The sequence below is a fragment of the Delphinus delphis genome, chromosome 6, assembly GCF_949987515.2.
Source record: "Delphinus delphis chromosome 6, mDelDel1.2, whole genome shotgun sequence".
NCBI classification, from domain to species: Eukaryota; Metazoa; Chordata; class Mammalia; order Artiodactyla; family Delphinidae; genus Delphinus; species Delphinus delphis.
This window is the reverse complement of record NC_082688.1, coordinates 114,554,182-114,579,315: the sequence shown is the minus strand read 5'-3', so window position 1 is coordinate 114,579,315 and position 25,134 is coordinate 114,554,182. Positions and strand designations below refer to the sequence as shown.

At 41.4% G+C, this 25,134-nt stretch overlaps 1 protein-coding gene across 1 annotated transcript in view; it reads right to left on the bottom strand.

Moving 5' to 3' along the window:
- The window catches only part of LOC132427627 (testican-3), a 432,143-nt gene that overhangs the window by 284,420 nt on the left and 122,589 nt on the right, over window positions 1–25,134 (bottom strand). The window contains exon 3 of the mRNA XM_060015323.2: window positions 14,010–14,055. Within this exon, the coding sequence (XP_059871306.1) occupies window positions 14,010–14,055 (46 nt within the window). The remainder of the gene's footprint in view (window positions 1–14,009; window positions 14,056–25,134) is intronic.

Here is a 25,134-nt window from a genome sequence, read left to right as displayed (position 1 = left end):
ATGGAAGGGTCTACTCATATCCTTCTTTAAACCTTCTCTGCCAAATACTGTCCTTTATGATGAAAATCTGCAACTCACGGTGAGCAAAGTTATAAAGTCACATATCGACACCATTCTATATTCTAATGAAAATCAATATGGCTTTCTAGATTTCTGTGGTCTTACACTGAAAACATCAGGTGAGCAGAGGGACGGCTGCCCCGTTACCTGTTATGTCAACAACCAGAGCATTCTGAGAGACCCACATTGACGCAATATTTTGCGATTTTAGTCTCAGAGGTCACCTGGAACGTTTACTTCTCCCTGGATGAGTTTGGGTCTAGTTCTCTATTTTATTCTTACAGCCTGAAAGGGCTTGACCATGATGAAGTGGCAACACAGGGTGAAAACGTAGGTGATGTGATGTGTCTGTGCAGGTTCATGAAGTGCAACAAATGTACTGTCTGGTGGGGACGCTGAGGGCGGGGAGACTGTGCCTGTATGCGGGGGGCAGGGGGCTTGGGCTAAATCTCTGGACCTTCTGCTCAACGTTGCTGTGAACTTACAATTGCTCTGAAAAATAAGGTCTGTTTTTTAAAAATGTAATCAACCGTGCTTAAAAGAGTATCTTTCTGTTCAGGCCTTCTCACCTTTTAAACAGTAACAGGAATAACTTCCCAGGCTTTACAGGTGAAACACTGATAAATCTTTTTAATACCATGACCACAATCAAGAAGATATGTTTTTTGATCAGATTATTTAAAATTTAAAAAAGAAAAGTAATTATTTTAAAGGGGGGGCATTGCACTGTTACTCTTTTAAAAAGACTAGTTATTATGCTGTAGAAAATTGTTTTAGTAACTGAATCCAGGGTGTATACTCCTTTTTACTTCTCCGTAAATGGTACTGATTATTGATTTCATCTTATTAATTACAAATTGTAATGTATGCTGCTTAATATAGTAAGAAACACTGCTCTATCCAATAACATTACTCTAAACTTGTCAAGGAAGAAAAATTTTTCACAATATCTCTCAAAGTAATTATTGTTCAAGGGTATGAAGCCCAAGAATTTCTGTGACCACTCTAGCTATTAAAAAATACTATAGAACGGACAAATACTTCATGTCAGGGCAAGAATACTGTTTTCAAATAAATAAAAGTAGTAGAAGTTTACTAATTTTTTTCAAAAGAAATATGAGAGAGAGAGAGAAGGAAAAATACTAAACATTATATTACTGTGTGTATAGGTTTTACATGTTTTTCATTCAGTTTCACAACTTTTTGAATTAGAATTTGTTCCTAATTTTTTTTTAATCAGAGGAAGACACCTGTAGAATGGCTGTGTCTGGCACGAAGTAAGTAGCCAGGATTCCTCAGCTGTGACTCTAACTCACGTCTCAGTGGCCCAAGCAAACATTCCCCACAACTGGCCATTTATCTCAGGACCTCAGGAGCGCCTGGGCAGAGTCACCAAGAAACATGCTGAGGAAAGAGGAAAATACAAAGTCTGGGGTGAAGGAGCAAAATTAGCGATCTATAAAAAATTTATATTAAATAATTTGTGAAATGTCAGAACTAGAAGAAACCGTGACCATGACATTCCAGGGTCTCTGTGAAGAGCAGCCGAGGATTCTCATCTAAAATATTCATTATGGGGCTTCCCTGGTGGCGCAGTGGTTAAGAATCCGCCTGCCAATGCAGGGGACATGGGTTCGAGCCCTGGTCCGGGAAGAGCCCACATGCCGCGGAGCAACTAAGCCCATGCGCCACAGCTACTGAGCCTGCGCTCTACAGCCCACGAGCCACAACTACTGAGCCCACGTGCCACAACTACTGAGGCCGTGAGCCACAACTACTGATCCTGTGCTCTTGAGCCCGCGAGCCACAACTACTGAGCCCGTGTGCCACAACTACTGAGCCTGCACTCTAGATCCTGCGAGCCACAACTACTGAGCCTGTGCTCTAGAGCCCACAAGCCACAACTACTGAGCCCAGGTGCCACAACTACCGAAGCCCACACACCTAGAGTCCATGCTCCACAACAAGAGAAGGCACCACGATGAGAAGGCTGCTCACCACGAGGAAGAGTATCCCCTCCTCGCTGCAACTAGAAAACGCCCGTGTGCAGCAACAAAGACCCAACACAGCCAAAGATAAATAAAATAAAAATAAATTTATTAAAAAAATAATAAGATATTCATTAATTTAAAAAGTGATTCGTTAAACAAAAACTCCTAAAAAGAGTATCATATTGGTTAGTTTCTAATATTCCAATAATTTTCATGTAGAAGAATGAATTTATTCACTCTTGATCATAACTATAGGACCCCAAATTGGACATAAGGAAAAAAAATGTTTGTTTAACTTAAGAAGCTGCCTTTACATAGTAAATGCCTGCTTGGCACATCTGAGGAGAAAGTCTGAGTCCAGGCTGGACCCCAGGCTCCCTGAGATGCAGGCATTCCTCAGCTGTTTTAGTGACAGGATACAGGCACCTCTGAGTTTCAGGGCCAACACTTCAATAACCTAAGAACACATGTACTTTTTGTTTTCATTTCGGCCATGCCACACGACATGTGGGATCTGAGTTCCCCGATTGACCAGGAATCGAACCCAGGGCGCCAGGCAGTGAAAGCGCGGAATCCTAACCACTGGACCGCCAGGGAATTACCAGGAATTCCCAACACATGTACTTCTTTCCTCTAGTGCTTGTAAAGGAAGTGAGGTGAGAATCGTGGTCAAGAGACTTCAAGGAAAAGTACTTCCAAGAAAGTATTCCACAAAGGCTTTCTTATGTCGTTAAAACATTTTCTTGCCTTACAGATATGCTGTAATTGTTCCCAAGAAATGGAAATACACCCACTGCAAAAATCCTTGCACTTGCTGGATAATAATTACATAAGTGAGTTTAAAAATCTATATTCCTCTATTCTAAAATTAGAACACAAGTTACAAACACCTCCTTTCCTCGGTAGTGGAGCAATTCTAAACAGGGTACCACGTACACTGGATGACTGCTAGCTATCGCTGTGTCATCCTGATAGGGACAGAGTAAAGGGACAAAGTAGGTGATTAAATAGTTAAGCCCACTAGGGGATCGTAAGTAGAGAAAAAAGTATGGGAGACCCTGTGAGTTAATGATCACTCAAGAAAGCAGGCTTGCTTAACAACAAAACCAAGCAAGAGAAGCATAAGACATGCGCCCAGACAATAAAACCATGGTGGAGGGCTTCCCTGGTGGCGCAGTGGTTGAGAGTCCACCTGCCGATGCAGGGGACACGGGTTCGTGCCCCGGTCCGGGAGGATCCCGCGTGCCGTGGAGCGGCTGGGCCCGTGAGCCGTGGCCGCTGAGCCTGCGCGTCTGGAGCCTGTGCTCCGCAACGGGAGAGGCCACAACAGTGAGAGGCCTGCGTACCGCAAAAAAAAAAACAAAAAAAACCAAACAAACCATGGTGGACTGAAACCCACACCCTGCCCAGTGAGCTCAGTAAGTTCATATTTCCTAGGACACGCTCCTCTGTGCACCTTAAAAACAAAAATATAAGGAAAAGGTGACATTATACTGAAACCTGCGATGATTTACCATTTTTTAGCATATGTTTCCACCCCTCTCCTAAGTTAAATAGTGCCGTAACAATCCCGGCCTGACCACGTAGGGACAAGAAAACTCCCCCACCTTGTGTGAAGCAGCTGATGATGGAAGCTTGATGTCTACTCCAGAATGAGGAAGCAGGTGGTCCTCTCTCCCTCCCCACTTTTCCTTTGATGATAAATACGGAGCCCACTAAATTCTAGGGGCAGCGCTGGATTGCTTGCCGGCATTTCTCACAAGCGTCCTACACTAATAAATCGCTTCTTTCCTACCACTTTGCCTCTGGCTGAATTCTTTCTGCGCCCAGACATAAAGAACCTAAGCTCCTCAGACCCCCGCTCCAACCCCTGCCCACACATCCTGCGGTTTCGATCCCTACCATGTCTCTTCATAAAAAATACATCTGAGTTGAGAAACAGAACACATGCATGCAAGGCTAGAAAGAGGAAAGGACTCAAACCCACTAACAAGAGACTTCAGACCCAGCTATGCCTACTAGCTTTGTTACCTTTACCCACTTCTCTCAACTTGTTTCCTTTGTAAAGAATGTATCTACTTTTTAAGGCTGACACATAGGCAGTCCTTGTTCACTGGAAACTCTACTTCTGTCTTTGGGGGTTTCCTGATTCCCACAATCCATTCTCAAACTCCTTCGCACTTGCTTCTGGCACCAGCTCTGAAAAGGCGAAGAGGTTATTTAAAATTCCCTGACATTTTTGATTGCCTTCAAAAGAACAGCTGTTTTGACCATAAACTTCTCGGTACTGCAAAACAGAATGAGGAGATGAAAGGAATTATTTTCATGTCACTACTCGTACCCTGTGATTCTCAACTGTAACTGCATAAAATAATAAATTGTAGAACTTAAAGCAGAAATATATACGTGTCCATCAGGAGGGATATTGTTTTCAAGAAAACAAAATAACAAATATTGGTGAAGATGTGGAGAAATTGGAACTCTTCCGCATTGCTGGTGGGAATGTAAAATGATACAGCTGCCCTGGAGAACAGTATGATGGTTCCTCAAATAATTATCCATGGAATTACTACAAGATCCAGCAATTCCAATTCTGGGTATATACTCAAAGGAATTGAAAGCAGACATTCAAACAGATATTTGTATTCTAATGTTCATAGCTGCATTTTCACAATAACCAAAGTGGGGAAGCAACCCAAGCGTCCATGAATGGATCAATGGATTAACAAAATGCGGTACATACATAATACAATAGAACATTATTCAGCCTCAAAAAAGAAAGGAATTCTGACACGTGCTACAGCGTGGGTGAACCTTGAGGACATGATGCTAAGTGAAATGTCAGTCACAAAAGGACAGACCCTGCATGATTCCGCTTACACGAGGGCCTTAGAGGAGTCAAATAATGGAGATAGAAAGTAGATGGTGGGGACCAAGGGCTGGGGGGGTGGGATGGGGAGTGACGGTGTAATGGGGTCAAAGTTTCAGTTTGGGAAGATGACAACATTCTGGAGATGGATGGTGGTGACGATTACACAACTGTGTGAATGTATTTAATAACAGTGAACTATACACTTAAAATGTGTAAAACAGTAGATTTTATGTTATGTAAATTTTATCACAATTTTTAAAATTAAAACACACACACAAACACACAGGAAGTGCCCCAAATCTGCCCCAGATAAACTAAATCAAACATTCAGGGATCGAGCCCAGGCAGCTGCATTTTAACTGGGTGCTTAGTAATTCTCATGTGAGGCAGGACTGAAAATCACTCCTTTATCCAGGGGAGGATTCCTGCTTAAGTATCATTTCCTGTATATCTTTAATGTTTTTCAACCTTCACAATACTTATTACTAGGTTAGACTAACAAGGTTTGAGATAAAGATATTATTTCTTATGTATCAGAATAGAATACCTTTGAAGTGAATTTGATCAATCCCTCGCTCTAAAAATCTGCTTCACAATTTACTAACACATAAGCTCACTGAAAAGAAATAAATATAATTCCCTTCTCGCCACCTATGCATGCTACTGTGATACGAACCAAATGAAGTACCATTAATCTTGATTGTATCTTATAAAATTAAAAACACAGACCAGGTCTTTATTATTCTGTGCAGGAAAAAAGGCACTATCTGACATAGAATGAAACAGTCTAAGATTCCTGATTCCTATATTTTATAGATTTTGGTATAAAACAAAATAAATACTGTTCTTGTATAAAGAAATCAAAATTGGATGGGGAGAGGAAATACTTTTCTCACTTAAAAGTCCTGTGTAGTTGTACACTCTGACATAGGGTAAATGAAGACGCCCTGTTGGTTTCTATGTTGAACACAGGTTTTTTTGCAGGTTTTCCAGAGGGTTCTATAAGCCAAGGTTGCCAACATGTGTGATATAACTAACATATGATGTAAGAGGCATGGTCATTAGCCCTTGAAAACCCTAACAAGTACTCTGTCCAAAGTGATAAAAAAATCTGAAATCAGTTCTTGTGTGTTGATCAAATAAAGATTCAGATCAAATAACGGTTCAGAATTTACATTTTTAAATGAGAGCATTTTTAAATGGAAAATTTTTAAATGGAAGCATTTAAAAATATTGTAATCTGGTCTTCCCTGGTGGCGCAGTGGTTGAGAGTCCACCTGCCGATGCAGGGGACGCGGGTTCGTGCCCCAGTCCGGGAAGATCCCACATAACGCGGAGCGGCTGGGCCCGTGAGCCATGGCCGCAGAGGCTGCGAGTCCGGAGCCTATGCTCCACAGCAGGAGAGGCCACAGCAGTGAGAGGCCCGCGTACAGCCAAAAAAAAAAAAAAAAAAAATTGTAATCATATAAACATCTTTGCATATTGTCCCCACTGAATTTCAGTTCTGGGAACACCAATTTTTCTGCTAGAAAAGTGCCCAAATACCCCAGCCCATGAACTAAATAGCATCGGGGAGCAGTAGCCTCTGCTGGGAAGTAGGGCAGCCAGGCCTGTGGTCCACACCACCAACCAACACCCTCTCAGAACATGAAAACATTATCCTCGTGGAACAAGTGAAAAGTTAAAGGCATCTGGGAGAAAGACAATTCCTACATGTGTCACCACATGCACCTTCATGAATATGAGGGTACATTTTAAGAAGGGAAAGTTGAGTTTGGGGGGTGTATTTTCCCAAACACAAGTCTTCTTCAATTTCAGAAATAATTACAGCCACAATACTCAACAGCTCTGTTCACTGAGGGGGAAAAAACTCCAGATGAAGCCTCCACAGCTTTCCCTTTGCAGCCAGAGGCGGGTTGCAGAGGATGCCTCAAGCTGTGACTGTGGGATTATGTGAGATGCTTTGCAAATGAGTAGGAGAAATTAGGGGGATCGGGTAAGTTCTGAGACCTGCTCCTGGAAAGACAGCAGCAGTGGATAAGTGTACAGCTAAGTCTTCTTCTCAGCCCTCCACTCCCGGGCAAGGATGGCTCATGCAGACACAGAGCTAGCTGCCCGTGCTTATCTCTCGCAGCTAGATTTTGAGCGGCTGGCGTTTAGGAATGGTGTCCTAGCACATCACCTCTTCAGGAACGTTTGTTTAATTTAAATACAACTTAACCAGCCAGTAGGAGTCAAGCTACCCTTCCCAGAGAGGGCCGGGCTCAGAAACAGAGCACAGTGCGAAACTGCGGTGACACACAGATGCTGACGGAAGCACAGCTACACTCCTGCCCTAATTCCATATTCCTGGAAATCTGCACCAGCAGGGGAAACACATCAATAACAGAGAACTGATCTGCCTGAGATCTCTGGATCTATTAAATTCAGCTTCTTTACGTAATTCACCACACGGTAAGGACCAAGGGGAGGACTCTCAGCTGGATTGGAAGGTAAAACTGGGGAAATACAGAAAACACATTTTTAGCCTGAATCTCTTTCATCTCGGGGCTCAATAGATATCAAATGCTGGAGAAAAAAACTTTTGGATAAAAGGTGATCCTTAGAGACACAGCACTTCAGGACAAGTAGATTCTCTAAACAACTCTCAAGAACGAAGGCTAAAAATTTCAGCAACTTAGCTATTGCCCAAATTAACCCCCAACCAAAAACAAGGCAGGAAGAATGTAGTGAAAAGGAAACAAGTGACTATGTTTTAAATCTACAGCATATTTATCTGAAGCATTTATTAAATTATTTAAAATCCTTATCATGCTGCCCCTCTAAGGTTCATTCCTGAACTACCCCTTCAGTTTCTCATGGCAAACACAGAATTTTTATGCCATGTTCAAGAAGGTGCACGTCCTCGTTAAAACTATTTTTCAGGCAATTTATGTTGTGTCAACTAATGAACAGAAGTAATGGCACAGAAAATTCTAGGTAGAGCAATCAAAAGCAATTTATTTATGGCATCAGTATACTTTCTTTTACTTCAAAGCAAGTTCACCATCACCAAAATAGATTTACTTTAATTCATTTAAAACCATTATATTTTTTCCAAAACTCTTACTATTTTAGTGGTTTAAAATAAGTGGGAATGTTCTGATTAATTAAAAAAAGAAAGTCACAAGAAATGGAAAATGTCACAGCAAAACCAGAAGGTAAATAAGCTATATGTGAACAATCAGTTGATTTTTACCTAGAGGCAAGTTTGCCTGTGCCAACATGTGTGTTTGCTGAGTGTGTAACTATGTAACCATGTTGTGTATGTATGTGTGGGTACATCTATGGATATACATAAAGAGGAGCTTTGCGCTCAGAAATTATGCCATTAATTTTATGAAATATTAAGTAACATTTAAATTAGTGGTATTTTTGCATATTTTGTGGAACATAATAGAAATGGAAGTAAATTATAATTTTAAATGAGTATGGTAAAAATTACACAAACATTATCAGAAAAATGTTCTATGCTAACGTAAATTTTTCTTTGCTCCTTTTAGAAATATGCAAGACCCCCAGTAAAGATACTGGGGAAAATCAATTTATATTGATATGATATTGATGTCCATAAGCCAATGAAAAATGTGATATATTAAAACTTAAAACACTCATAAAAAGTATGCTGAATTATGTTCAACAGCTCAATCATTTTGAAAATGATCCTTAATGGAAAGTTCCTTCATCAGAAAGAACAAGAAGCATTTGAAGTTAACATATGTCAAGTGTCTATTCTATCCCAATGAGATGACACTATCTATCTTATTCAAAGCCAGATGAGAACAGAATGATTTTTCTCACTCCTCACTATAGTCTACAAATGGGTTGGTTAATTTGACTCAACACAAAAAAACAAAATAGAAAAAAATACATGTAGTTCAAACTAATTTTCCCCTTCTTCCTTATTTTTTGAATACAAAACTTTCCCATGTGTATTTATCAACTATATGTTCAATCAATCAAAACCTGAGAGTGTACAAAATATCATTTTAAATACAGAAACAAAGCTAACAACAATATTTCAAAGCTCAGTCAAGTAAATACTTTTTTTTCTTTTTTTGGTGGTGGTACATGGGCCTCTCACTGTTGTGGCCTCTCCTGTTGTGGAGCACAGGCTCCGGACGCGCAGCCCCAGTGGCCATGGCCCACGGGCCCAGCCACCCCGCGGCATGCGGGATCCCCCCAGACTGGGGCACGAACCCGCGTCCCCTGCATCGGCAGGCGGACCCTCAACCACTGCGCCACCAGGGAAGCCCTAAATACTTATTCTTAAAGCACAACCTTCAAAATTCCATTTGTATGCCATTATTTCATCTTAGTGCTACCATACGAGTGACAGTACCTCCTAGCAATCAGGAAACGGGGTGCAGGGGTCACACTGCCTGGACCCAAGGCCAGGCTCTGCCACTTTGTAGGAATATGACCTTGGCAGGACCTTCAAGGCCTCAGCCCTCGCCTTCCCCATCCACCCAGCAGGGTGACCATGAAGATTAATGAACTAATGTAACTCATATACTGAATACTTAGAACAGTAACTGCATATAGGACACTTTACAAACATTAGCTATCATCAGGCCTGAGCTACTCTCTGCTTGATAAATATGGTATTTGACAAGTTGTTAGGTCAAAATCTTCTTCAAATAGTAAAGTACATCAGTCTTACCAGTACCTCAGGATTTGGAAGCCTCTCTATGACGATCTCTTTTTCTTTTTAAACAAGAGATAAATTGCAGTGCAACACATATTCACACACACAAATGAGAAAAACAAAGCATCTTATTTGTAATTGGCTACACCAAGTACGGCAAATTTAAGTGTTAACATCCGTTTCATAGATAACTGCAATTTTTCAAGGTTTATGATTCCACAATAAAAATTCATTTCCCAAGAAAGCATGCACATATATCTTAGTCTGCATTTCATTGCAGGCATACCTCAGAGATTGTGGGTTCGGTTCCAGACAACCACAATAAAGCAAATATTGCAATAAAGTGAGTCACATGTATTTTTTAATATAAAATTAAAAAGAAAAATATAAAATATATTTTATATATAAGATATTTAAAATATATAATAATTATGTTTACACTATACTGTAGCCTATTAATTGTGCATTATGTCTAAAAAAAACAATGCACGTACCCTAATTAAAAATACTTTTTTGCTACAAAATGCTAACCATCGTATGAGCCTTCAGTGAGTTATGACCTTCTTGCTGGCAGAGGGTCTTGCCTGGATGTTGGTGGCTCCTGACTGATCAGGGTGACAGTTGCAGAAGGCAGGGGTGACTGCAGCAGTTTTTAAAAATAAGACAACAAGGAAGTTTGCCGAATCAATTGACTCTTCCCTTCATGAATGACTTCTCAGTAGCATGAATGCTGTTTGATAGCATTTTACCCACAGGAGAACTTCATTCAAAATTGGAGGCAGTCTTCTCAAACCCTGCTGCTGCTGTGTTATCAACTAAGTTTATGTCACATTCTAATCCTTCGCTGTCATTTCAGCAGTCTTCACAGCAGCTTCAGCAGGAGTAGATTCCATCTGAAGAAACCACTTTCTTTGCTCTCCCATAAGAAGCGGTTCCTCATCCATTGAAGTTTGATCCTGAGATTGTAGCAATTCAGGCACATCCTCAGGCTCCACTCCTAACTCTAGTTCTCCTGCTGTTTCCACCACATCTGCAGTTCCTGCCTCGACTGAAATCTTGAACCCCTCCAAGTCATCCATGAGGGTTAGAATCAATTCTTCCAAACTCCTGTTAAGGTTGGTATCTTAAGCTCTTCCCATGAATCATAATGTTCCTCTTTGATCCATGGGCTGCAGAACAGATGCTGTGTCAGCACAGCAGATATGAAAACGACATTAATCTCACTGTCCATCTCCATCAGAGCTTTGGGTGACCAGATGCCTTGTCAACGAGCAGTAACATTTTGAAAGGATTCTTTTTTCTTTTTTTTTTTTTTTTGAGCAGTAGGTCTCAACAGTGGGCTTATAATATTCAGTAAAGCATACTGTAAACAGATGTGTTGTCATTCAGGCATTGTTGTCCCATTTATAGAGCACAAGCAGAGTATATTTAGCATAATTCTTAATTATGGGATTTCCAGAACGGTAAATGAGCATTGGCTTCAACTTAAATTCACCAGCTGCATTAGCCCCTAACAAGAGGCTCGGCCTGTCCGTTGAAGCTTTGAAGCCAGGCATTGACTTCTCCTCTCCAGCTATGAAAGTCCTAGACGGCATCTTCTTATAACAGATGGCTGTTTCGTCTACACTGAAAATCTGTTGTTTAGTGTGGCCAACTTCATTAATTATCTTAGCTAGATCTTCTGGATAACTTGCTAAAGCTTCTACATCACCCCCACGCTGCTTCACTTTTATGTTATGGAGACTGACAGCTTCTCTCCTTCAACATCATGAACCAACCTCTGCTAGCTTGAAACTCTTCTTCTGCAGCTGCCTTACCTCCTTCAGCCTTTACAGAATTGAAGAGAGTGGGGCCTGGCTCTGGATGAGGCTCCGGTTTAGGAAATGTTGTGGCTGGTTTGATCTTCTATTCAGCCACTAGAATTTTCTCCATGTCAGCAAGAAGGCTGTTTGGCTTTCTTAGCATCCATGTGTTCGCTGGAGCAGCGCTTTTAATTTCCTTCAAGAACTTTTCCTTTGCTTTCAGAACTGGGCTCACTGTTTTTGGCCTATCTCGGCTTGCTTTTTTTTTTTGTTTTTAAATCTCTGTTGAACTGTAGTTTATTCACAATGTTGTGTTAGTTCCAGGTGTACAGAAAAGTGATTCAGCCATATATGTATGGCTGAATATATATATATATATATGTGTATATATATTATATATATATAGATTCTTTTCTAGATTCTTTTCCATTACAGGTTAGCACAAGACACTGAGTATGGCTCCCTGTGTTATACAGTAGGTTCTTGTTGGTTATCTGTGTATATGTTAATCCCAAACTCCGAATTTATCCCTCCCCCCACCCTTTCCCCTTTGGTAACCATAAGTTCATTTTCTAAGTCTGTGAGTCTATATCTATTTTGTAAATAAGTTCATTTGTATCTTTTTTGTAGATTCCACATATAAGTGATATCATATGATCTATTTGTCTTTCTCTGTCTGACTTACTTCACTTAGTATGATAATCTCTAGGTCCATCCATGTTGCTGTAAATGGCATTATTTCATTCTTTTTTATGGCTGAGTAATATTCCCTTGTATACGTGCACCACATCTTCTTTATCCATTCTTCTGTCAATGGGCATTTACGTTGCTTCCATGTCTTGGCTATCGTAAATAGTGCTGCAATGAACACTGGGGTGCAAGTGTCTTTTTGGATTATGGTTTTCTCAGGATATATGCCCAGGAGTGGGATTGCTGGGTCATACGGTAGCTCTAATTTTAGATTTTTAAGGACCCTCCATACCGTTCTCCATAGTGGCTGCACCAATTTACATTCCCACCAATGACATACCTTCCTCACTGGGCTTCATCATTTCTAGCTTTTGATTTAAACTGAGAGACTTGTGACTCTTCTTTTCACTTGAACACTTAGAGGCCAGTGTAGGTTATTAACTGGCCTAATTTCAGTATTGCTGTGTCTCAGGGAATACGGCCCGACGAGAGGGAGAGAGACGGAGGAAAGGTTGGTTGGTAGAGCAGTCAAAACACACAACATTTATTACATTTATTGTCTTATTTGGGTGGAGTTCGTGATGCCTCAAAACAATTACAATAGTAACACCAAAGATCCCTGATCACAGATCACCATAATAAATACAACAATAATGAAAAAGTTTGAAATAAGGTGAGAATGACCAAAATGTGACACAAGACAGGAAGTGAGCAAATGTTGTTGGAAAACTGGCACCAATAGACTTGTTGAGTACAGGGTTGCCACAAACCTTCAATTTGTAAACACAATATCTGCAAAGTGTAATGATGTGAAGCATATTTGCCTGTATTTTTTCATTGCCTGTCTTTTAGTGCCTTTCACTTGACTTACAGTAACCAAATCAAAATTTTTATGTAAATCCCACAAATTAACACACTGGATAATGACAGTGAAATCACGAAGTAAGGAACAAAGAAAGTAATGTTACAGGAGGGGCAGGATGTGAATTGCTGTTTCCGACTGAAGGTTAATTTCTACGTTGACCACAATCCTTTGTCCATCCCAGCTGGTCCCTACTCAGAGGCTGCCTGAGGTAGCGTTCATCCCAAATATTAGGAAACACAGCACAATACTGTAAAGCTTCCCCTAACGGCATAGTATGGCTCATTTAAAAAAACAACTTCTACTTTTAAATAATACTGCTTCATGGATACCATGTTATGTAAGGTTACTACAGACGATGTAAAGTAGAAATTTCAAACTTTAAAAGAAAGAGTCTGGTTCTAATAGTGTACAGTTTGGTAAGCTAATCTGTTTACTAACATAATTATGACTGCATTGAGATCGGGCATCTCCTGCACCCAGGGAAGGGCTTCCTCTCCCGCGTGTGTGTCCTGCCCTCCGTCTCAAGGGGGCCAACCAAGACTACGAACTGCGGGTACAGTTTTTCAATACAAGAGTTTTCCTTTCGGGTCTTACTAAGACACCAGCTGAGTCTAATTACCAGACTGCTCCATTTTAAAGGAAAGCTTTTATTTACTGAAAATGAGACAGCAAAGCCATTTGTTTTGAAATTTTGCAAAAATAAATCTCTTTCCTAGTGAAAGTACTTGAATATATCTGAGAACTGGATGAAGTGACTTGTATCAACTAATAAGAATGGACACAGTAAAGTTCAGAAGCCTAAATCAGACGAATCAGATATGATTCTAAAAATGAGAGACACCTTGACAAATCACAATACCTAAGTAACTTATCTCTAACTATGATATTCTGAAGTGAAAGTGATTATGGCATGAATTTTTTCCATTCATCTAAGCTCTCCTATTTAGTATTTTAAAATCTAACCAGGCAATAAATATCATGTTTAAAGTTCAGTGATTGTAAACATGTAAAAACATTTATTGTAAAGTAATGACATTCTTACCCCCATCGAAGGCCTTTCCTGGACTCCAAGTGCGGAAATAATCATCCTAAGGAGAAAAATAATGTGAATTGAGTGTCTATGAGTAATTAAAATGTAAAGATTCATATAAAATCAAAAATAAAATGTGAAATACAGAAGCTGAATACAAACCTCTACTTCCTGCAATGGCAAGCAGTAAATTACAAAAAAAATAAACAAAAAGAAAAAAAAGGAACAAGAGAAAAACAATAGTTATCAAATGAGAATACATTGTTAACACGTTATAGAAATATCTTTCAGTAAATGTGTTCATTTTCACGGCAAGTCAACATTTACTATACTGTAAGAATTTAACTGGTTTGGTTGCCACGTCACCTGAATATTATAATGCGATACTTTCAACGCGCAGTATAACACACAATTACGTGAAGCTAATAAGCTTATAAAAGCATCCACCAGTTTCCAATTACACAACTGCATTTTGCACTAGTACATGAGTAAATGGAGGGGGGAAGGGGGGATAAATTGAGAGACTGGGGTTGACATGTACACACCACTATGTATAAAATAGATGACGAATAAGGACCTCTGTATAGCTCAGGGGACTCTAATCAATGCTCTGTAATGGCCTGTATGGGAAAAGTACCTAAAAATGAGTGTATCTATGTATGTGTATAACTGATTCACTTTACCGTACACCTGAAACACAACATTGTAAGTCAACTATACTCCAATAAAACTTAATTTAAAAAAATATATGCTATAATTAAATATGAAATAAATAAGGAAATTGGGGAAAAGAGCCACATATTTGGCTATAAGATTTCAAGCAAACAAAATAAATTGAACATGAGATTTCTGTTCAATTAAGTGTCCCTGATATAATAAAAAAAATTACTTTCTCCTCAAAAAAAAAAAAAAAAAAAAAAACAGTAACTGGAACAGTTACCATAGCAGGAAACATACCAGGTGACTCTGCAGCGGCCCAGACACTATAAATATACTTTATGAACATCAGTCACATCTAAGGAATTCATCAGAATGCACCGGGAAGCTTGAGAAAAAATGTGCACCTAATTAAATCTTGCCTGAAGTTTCAATCTTTGATATGGGAAAGAATCATTACATTTACTTGTATTTAGTACATCTGACCATAAAGCACAAAAGTGGGGCAACGGATAGCGCACAGAGCTGAGTCAACTGACTGACTCAATTTTATTCACCGTTTTTACCTAAAAGCCTTGTAAAGGCACCTCAAACAGATCATCTCTTATGCAAACAGAACCGATTTCACTGTTCAAATTAATAAGCTGTTTCCACCATCATAAGCAAGAGAAGTGCACTATGGGATGCTCCTTGAAGAAACAGTCTCCAGCCCCAAATCCTAACCCACCAGAAACCTCAGAATGTAGGGAACCCAGAAGGCCAAGCAGAGATTCTTTCAAGCTTCTTCTACCCTCTTTGCTAACGCCCTCCCGTGTACTGGGAGGGAACGTAGAGCATTTTAATTACAGAAATAAATATACTTCCCTAATTGATTTATTGAACATTTTTTAATTGTTACAAAACGTTTTCCTTATTGTGACGAATCACTCATTACCACCTTTTTCACCCCCATCTCTCACCCTCAAAGGAAAGAAGAAAAGAAAAACCACAGAAGACACGTCTGTCTGTCTTCTATTTATGTTGAGATAGGGTTATAACAAGAGAGGGGGCATTTTAGGGTAAAACACGCTGACAGGTTCTGTGCTAAATTATCCAGGATTAGATGAAGGATGGATAACACCACTGGATAATTAGACAAATACTGATTGTTTAGTCTCATCTTAAAATCTCACTTTTAAAAAAATTACAGCATGATACAAATCTTGGGAAACTAGGTTTTCAAGTCAAGTACCTACACTCAAATTCTCAAACTTCAGCTGGAGACCACAGCACACTCATGTAATCACTTTTTCAGGTTACCGCTCACTGTGTGGGGAAGATGACTGTGTTCCATTCCAAGCGTGGAGAGGGTTGGGATTCTCCTGAAACACAGGCAAAGCCAGACTCTGGCACCTGGTGATGGCTCTGGAGATGCAGACCTGAATTTGAAGTCTGGCTCCACCATCTAATAACTGCATGAGGCTAGAGAAAAAGATGGTCCAAACCTCAGATGCTTGTACTGAAGTCGGAAAAAGAATACTTACCTGGTCTGGTAAGGGTGGTGCGGGGATCAGTTACAAAAATGCAAAGCACCAGGCCACTCCTGGCAAGAAGCAGGTGCTGAAAGCATGTTTGCCAGTCAGAAGGACTAAGGTTATCCCTTAGTGTCTGGTCAACATCACCACCGGACAAGTTGTCATGACTGCTGACAAAGTCCTGTAGTGTTTCTGGTTTTTTGTAGAAAGAGCTACGGACCCCTCATCACATTTTTCAAAGTGATGTCCACACTGCAACCCTCCCCCAAATGTCAGATGTGAGATGCAGAGAACTTTGTCAAAGCCAACATTAGTGACTGTGGTTAATGCCAGAAGACAAGTGCTTCTGCTGCCCCCTCAGACTTTCTGAAGCGGTACAGCTACCACGGCACCATCCAGAAAGGTGCGAGAAGGTGTTTCCTACAATGGTGACTCTGGGCTGTGGAAAGGCTGGCACAGGAATGGAGCTGACACTGAGGCCTGATAACATGACAGCATCACGCCTGCCACGACACGAAGTGTTTGAAATACTCAACACTGTACGGGTTAGCAGGAAGTACGTGGGCATGTAGAGAAAACAACGCGATGGTAAAAGCGAACCTCGACAACTTAACTCAACGTCCTTCAGAATAACAAGATCACACTGGCTTATTCTGGGATCAGAGCTATAAAAAATCTGTAACCATAATGTACAACGTGACCTGGCTTTTTGTTATGTCAAGGGCATCACGGACAGCTGGCCATCTGACATGGTAAAGAAAAGCAAAGTCCTTCCCCTATTAGCTATTTTTAGATATTTTTCTTTGTGTGCTCATATCACGAGACTTTTATTTTTCTGAAAATGGTTTTACTGCATTAAATCTTAGGAATGTTGCCAGGATGAGCAATCAAAGTATTTTCACAGAAAGTGTTCATTCAGGCGCAATTTCTTTTGTCTCAGAAAGCTTTAGTGACTATTGGTTGTTCCCAGGCTTCAATTTAGATCCAGAATAAGCCAACTGGGGATTTAGAAAACAACTCAGGAAATGCCCACGACTGGAGAAACTCAGGTTCAGATGACTGACACCAAGCCCGAGGGCCCACTGGGCAAAGCTCACGCTCCAGAGCTTACACCGTGAATTACAGTGACGACCACAGTCAATTCTGCACCTGTTCCAATTTCTTATATTGAAAGAAATAATATTTGACAGTTCTCCCCTAAAATGTGGTCTGCATAAGAAAATTTGATTTCTGTATCCTGGGATTTAAGCCTTTTCCTTGGGGTTTTAATGTCCTATTGTTCCTGATTTTAAATAAGATACATGTTTAATGTCGAGCACCCTCGCCACCACGGACACTTGGAGCAGATAATTCTTTGTTGTCCTGGGCGGGGGCAGGTGGGGGGACGGCTCTGTGGAGCATCGCAGGCCGCTTAGCAGCACCCCTGACCTCCACCCATGACAGGCCAGCAGTGACCTCCCTCAAGGTGTGGCATCAAGACTGTTGCCGAATACTGCCAAGTGCCTCCTCGGGGAAAAACCACCTACCTGAGGACCCGTGATGCAGAGTTTTTGGGAAATACAGAAACACAAATGAATCAAATTATCCTACAGCAAAGAACTGCTAACAAGAACAGATTTTTCTTCACACATGTTTGACTATATTGAGATAATACTGTATGTTCAAGATTATATCCAGATGTTTTGTGCATCATTTTATTAAGAGCATTTTACAACTGTATTAATATGTTTTGTCAAAATACTGAACATCTCACATCCATCTGTGTGGATTTACCAGCCTTTGGTTATTTCTTCATACGTCTGTGCTTCCATGTTGCTTATAATATTTTATAACAAATCACGCATACATAAATGTCTAAGTACTTTCTTATACATTCAGAATATATGTTTCAGAATAAGAACCATGCCCAGAATAGAGAAACTAGTTTCCCTTGACAACAGCTGGTCAGAATCAGGCTTTGTCCAGATGAAGTAGGTGGGAAGGACCAGTTTATATCCTCGGATGAACCGTCTGGTTCATTCACTCATTGCTGCATCTACGGTGATTAATTCTCCCGATGCCTGAAGGAATCACAGGGACTAGAAAACTAGGGCAGGGATTACTCAGTATCCTCATGGATTCTAACACGTGATTAACTGGGAATAGGAGAGACTGGAGGCTTCAAGAGCCCCCCAAGGGCTAGAGCTGAACATGAGAGGAGCTACACTCAGGCATCATATCGCCTGTGCTGAGCCACCCAAGCTGCTCCCGAGGCCACAAAGGTTTGCGCAGACAATGGGACCTTCCTGAGATATGTATTTGAAAATTGCTAGCAGGGCACAGTACCTTTAAATAATAATCAATAAAGACTCTATTGATGACTACTGGACACAACTGTGTCCTATATTCCCATAAGTGTTCTGTAATTTATATTAAATAACTGGTATAAAGGATTGTTAAGCTATAAAAAAAGTATTTACACGATTACAAAATGGGACACGGAAGATAATGCTTTTGGAGACATTGTAATGGGACACGGAAGATAATGCTTTTGGAGACATTGTAATGGGACACGGAAGATAATGCTTTTGGAGACATTGTAATGGGACACGGAAGATAATGCTTTAGGAGACACTGTAAAAATAAAATAAGTGCTAAAGTGATGGTTATCAACGGTGGGTAGTTCTGAAACGCCACACTCATATCCCCAATATATGACAGTCCAGTTTCAGGTGGGGTACAGGGCTTTAGGGTCAACCTACACCAAGATCGTTTAGGTGATAGTATTTCCATAGCACTTCCCTTCCCCATCTGAAGTCTGCTATCAGAGTATCTAGGATGTCACGTGAGGTCTTCGTATTAGTCATCCATTTGGAACACACACACACACACACACAAACGCACACAAAACACACTCATGCATCTATGTCAAAATATATACATATATATAAATGTATACATATATATTTTAAATAGATGAGTCTATTATAGAGATACGTTTCATCCGTGTCTGTCTAAAACATTTAAATGACATTTAAATAATATTTTAGTCATATGAGACAACTCACAGGCAGCTATGTTTTAGCCAATCAGCTTTGCCCCTCCCCCCCAAAAAAACCCATGGGGTATGAGATTGATAAGATTTCTTTCCAGATTTGCACAACTATCTATTTATGACTATGGAAACCCAGCAATCTTAGTCCAGAGACAAAGTAAATAAATACACATCTCTGGTATTTCCCACTATGTGCACTGAGACTTACTACAGTAAGTGTCTTTGGGATAAACTCTCCCCTGAAGTGATGGCGTCAGGACAAGAAGGAGAAGGCCGCCCTCGACAGCTGTCTCCCAGTCTTGCTTTTAACTGCCAGTCCCACCTAGATTGCATCTTTTACTCTAAGGCATTTATAAGTATATTTCATCATGTTAAGAATTTACACGTTGCATTTCACTAGTGATGCACTATTTTAAATGATGTAACAGATCCAAGACTGCCTGACTTGATTGAAAATGGTTGAATCTGCAGTGTAAAATATGGGTCAACCACGATTAGGAAGTGAAATTTAGTATAAGAGAGGAAAGGACTTGATGTAACCAAATCTTGTAGCTACAAATCCCAGTACAGAGCACTTGGGGGACCAGAGGGAGCGGGTTGGTAAAACAACCAACCTCCAAAAGCAGTAGTGTTTTATCAGTGATGTCATTCGTGTAACAATTATGTTTCAAATATTTTTATGAATTATGATGAAAAATGAAAGTCTGAGAAAATGTCAGGAATAATCATTAGGAAGACAAAGATAAACTTATCTTGGTACAAATTTTGAAGTCCTAGCTTGACAATTTCAATGAATGACAATAAAAAGATATGAAGAAAGAAAAAAAGAGAAACATATAATAGGACATCGGCGGCCCAAGAGTGAGGTTTCTGAATAAGAAACGCCTATATTTAAACCCTGTATTTACCAGTTACTCTGATATTTCAACTCTGACCGTAACTGTTCTTTTCTGAAAATTGAGACTAGTAATAATGCCCTTAAGCTGAGGAAGATTAAATTATTAAAATATGCAAAGTATGAATATAGCTTATAGCTCACAATAAGCACTTAAAAATTGGTACCTATTATTATTCCAGCCAGAAAAACATTCGAGTAATTGTCACTTACCATTATGATGTTAAGAATGACTATCTTTCTTAAATTGACATCATATGAAAATGGGATTTTTCAGTAAAACGTGGAGTTGCCGGGGGAAGCCTGCAACCTATGGGGGGCGCAGAGGGAAAGACGCCTTTGGAGTGCTGTGACCCCTGACCTCTGAAGCCACATGCACGTCGTGTGACCTTACTCACCATCCAACGTTGTATCAGAGACTCAGGATGTGTTTTGTTCAATCCTTCCAATAAATATTTATTTTGCTTCTAGTAGATGCTAAGGAGAAAGAAAACCTAATGACACGTGGCCTGTGACTTCAAGGGGCCCAGAATCTGATGTGAGAGCCGGCTACAGTCCAGATGGACCCTGTTTCAGAGAAAGCAAGCAGATACTCTGCAATGTAGGTGAGAGGTCTTCACACGCTCGTGTAGGACACAGAGACCCGAGGGTGAGCCTCTACCCAGGTCTCCAAGGATCACCCCGTCCTCCCAGGCCTCCCTCTGTGAAAGGGCAATGGAGCTGCCGACCTGCAGAAGGTGCCCATCGGGGGCTTTCCTCTTGTGCATCCTTCCTTCCTGTCACTCCCAGGAAAGGTGCAGGGCATCCCCCGCCCCTAGCCCAGCCTGGCCCCGTAACCTGCTCATCAACAGAACCTGGGGTGGTGGTGGGGCTGCTCCGCGGGAAGCCATCATCAGCCACGGGCAGAAAAGCCACTTGCCCCGTCCCCTCCTGAATTCCCAGACGGCATCCAAAATCAACCACCATCACTTTCTAGGGACTCAAAGTGATACCGGGCTGAGCACAGTCAGAGCTCAAAAACATGGGAGAGAACAGAAAACTGTGGTATATCAGCAAATAATTAATAGCTGGAAGGCCCCCCAAGTCATACAGTTAGTCAGTCCTGAGGATAAAAAGGTACACACAAGCTCTTCACCTCTGGCTTGGTCGCGCCTTCCCATACACAGAATCCAGAACCTCCAAAGAGCCCTTGTTGGCAGAATTTAAGCTGCAACCCATAAGGTATATCCTTACAAGGTCAGTCCCACTGGGAAACTGATGCCGCAGGATGAGTTTGGCCTTGGAACGGGGCCACTGGACCTGCAGCAGATCCAGGGGCACGTCCCAGGGTGTCCTTAGCATCCTGACTCTGTGTGTGTGTGGATATCAGTCTGTCCCCTGTCCATTCTTCCCTGGGAATCCCCTGCTCATCCTCTGACCCTATTTCCCATCCTGGACTTTCCCGGCATCCCCTGCTCCCCTTCGATCACTCTGCATCCATACCCACTCCCCTGACATCGCAGCCTGGACCCTCTGGCCTCTATTTGGTGAAGTCCTGATTCCCAGCAACGACCACGACCACCAACAGCTTTTCCACAAGCCGACAGGAGACAAACGACTTCCTGGTCACCCTAATAGGACACAGTCATAGAAGCATAGAGACAGAGAGAGCAATTTGGGCCCCTAGTCATCTTCTGGGGAAGAGAGATTGGGCCAAGGTTTCCACACTGAAAGATCTGTGTATTCCCAAGGAGCAAAGAATCAGCAAAGCGTCTGCATTTGGGAAAAACATAAAAGACAGGAATACACCCGATTCTGAACTGTTGTACAATTGTACGTTTGGATTCAAACCTCCAGAGTGAAAGCAAAGGTAAGTATAAGCTAGTGCTGCTCTACTTATTAACAAAAGCTCTGTTAATCTTTGTAAATGTCCACAGAAATCAAACAGTATGATGACGTCTGTGTGGGCCTATGCTGAGAGCTGGCGAGGGAAGTTCCCTAGAATTTCTGTGATTTGCGATTACGTCCCCCAAGCCCTCTCGCACTAAACTTTAGGATTTCCCAACTAAAGTGACCTCTTCTTGTTTGCTCTGTTTCAACAGCTCAGGGAAATCACGAGGCACTGCTAGTTCTATAAGCTCAAGAACAGCAATGAAAGTCCGTCTGTTTTTTGAAATGTGTTCTATGTTGTGACAGCCTCGTGTACATCTCATCCCATCGTGGGAGGAATGCCCAGTGTAAGAGTTAAGCCAGTACATTTCACAAAAGAGGAAGCCCCCCCTTAACACCTGATTTGATCCCAAGATAGAGGAAGTAAGCTCTGTCTGGGCACAAAGGAATTATCCATGAAACAACTGTTTCAGCCCCCAAGGCCGCGTTTATTACTCAAGTCCCCCTGGTTTCTCCAGTGATGTCCTAGGACCCTGAGAGAATTCATTTATACCACTTTAGTGAGCCCTTTACTTCTCAGAGAGCACTTTTATGCTCCCTGACTCACCGCAGATTAAACATATAAATAAACGGTGCCAAAAGAAATGTGCATTGGAGGATTCCTCAACTGTCTCTGAAAGTCCCTGCACATCAAGGTTAAAATTCTTCTGCATATGTATGTGGACTGGTTAGTTTCACACTGATATACAAAACTTACAATTCATTAATTTCAGGGAATGACACAGAAGTATTTGCCTTAATAAATAAAATAAGGACTTTCAAATATTGGGAGCCTTGGTTTTAACTATAAGAACACCAACAGGAACAGAAACTGAGAAGCACAGTGGCCTGGGGCTCCACTCGCTTGCCCTGGACCAGGTTCCCAGAACCTAGCTTTCAGCATCTGTAAGAGGCAGCGTGTCTGCTGTCACTTCTGCTGCACAGGTGAGGCCAGGGAAGCAGAGAGAGATCAGCCACCTGCTGAAGGTGGAGGGGGTGAAGCCGAGAACACACGCTTAAACCCCCCGAGAACAGCACAGGCGAGCCAATGCACCCCATGGGTGGCCCAACACCTGTTTTTACAAATAAAGTTTCATTGAGACGAGGCTGCTCTGCACCCCCCAACCCAGAGCCCATCATATCAAATGTAGATAAGTTTATATTATATACAAATATTAAATGCATACTATCAGTCTGATACAAATCATTAGCATATAAAACTCAATGAAAATATAGTACTAGTCAAAATTTAAATACTGTGTAAAATAGACAGAAGTTACTCATCATAAATGAAAGCAAAATAGTATTTCTCGTTTTTAGAATGTGCTATGTTAAGAAACAAAGGATATTAGTTGGTTCCTTACTGAGCCAAGAGTACATTTCTGTGCTTATTTACACCTCCAGCAGCAAAGTACGCTCTTCAGATGCTATACTGTCAGAGTGGGCAGGGGATATATTTACACACGAACTACGATTACGTACAACTGGGTCCTTATTCATGATCAATACCTGGGAACTCCTTTCTGAACTCCTTTCTGAATGTATCTATATTTAGACAAAACTTGAAAGCTATTTGGTTCACACTGAGATTTCACTTTTGGGTTTAAGACAATTTTTTTTTTTTTTTTTTTTTTTTTTTTTTGCGGTACGCAGGCCTCTCACTGTTGTGGCCTCTCCCGTTGCGGAGCACAGGCTCCGGACGCACAGGCTCAGCGGCCATGGCTCACAGGCCCAGCCGCTCCGCAGCATGTGGGATCTTCCCGGACCGGGACACGGACCCGTGTACCCTGCATCGGCAGGGGGACTCTCAACCACTGCGCCACCAGGGAAGCCGTAAGACAATTTCTGATTTGCCCTCATGGTTATTATTACTATAATTCTGTTTCCTCATGTATAAATTGAGATTCTGATGCACAGCTATTATCTCTAGTAACCGTTACGTTCACAGTTCACTGGTTGATAAAATCTTCGAACTAAAGTGTGATGTGTTGCCCTAGAAGTTTCGCTTTGTGAGTATTACCTTCTTCCTCTTCTCTGCAGAGAGAGAAGACTTTCTGAAAGAATGATCCTTTGCTCCATTCAAAAAATTAGTAATGTATACATATTGGGGTTTGTTCCAATATTTAAGGTTTACATTTCAGACTTCTTACAACACTGAAACAACAGTACCAACACCATCAACACAGTAGTTTTTAAAAATAGCCCAGTTACCAGAAAGCCAAAAATGAGCATTACAATCAGTAAAGGATAATGGGGAGGACAGTGGCTGAAACACCGTCCCCAGGAGCCACTTGCTTCTCTGCGCACCAGGACCAGATAAAGCAACCCCTCCTCCTTTTAGGCCCAACTCTAGAGGCTTGGGACAAGAACCATCCATCTTAGAGTTCTGGAAGGTCCGGAATCCAGGCGTGGTTCAAAGGCTCTCTCAGGGGCAATCAAGGTGCCAACCAGGCTACACTCCCTCCTAGAGGCCTGACTGACAAAGAGCTTCCGATCTGCCAGGCATTTTTGGTGATGTAGCACCCTTGCTCCCTTCTGGATGGGGGTTCCAGCTCCTTACTGGCTCAGCCCCCTCCCTGCCACACGGGGGTCCCCACGGGGCCACCCTCCGTGTGAGAACCCCGCCAGGGAGCCTGGCACACAAGACGGTCTCCTTACGCTCATCCCAGGATGACACCCCATCACTACTGCACCTTTGACTTGTTCACAGAGAGTGGCTGCACCCACCCCATCCAAGCCCAGAAGCAAGACCACCAGGATGTAGGGCCCTTCGGGCTAGGTTCGAGGTGCTGGAGACCCTTCCCCTCTTAGGACACAAGAACATTTCATTTTTCCACCATCAGGATTTTGAAGGAAAGGAATTTCAAATCTCCCCTAGTCTCTTCAATTGCAAGATTCAGTCACTTCACTGTCATGCCTGTGCGATGCAGCAGGGCCTCAGAAGGGGCAGGCTGGGGGGAGAACATTTATTTTTCCCAAACATTTCAGAACAAGCCTTTAGTAAAACACAACAAAATGAATTATTAAAAAATGAAACCAAAACAGACATACAAACCCAAATTCATCACTACTGGAGTTAATCCATAGAAACAGAGATCAATATAAATGTTCATGTCAAATAGCTAAGAA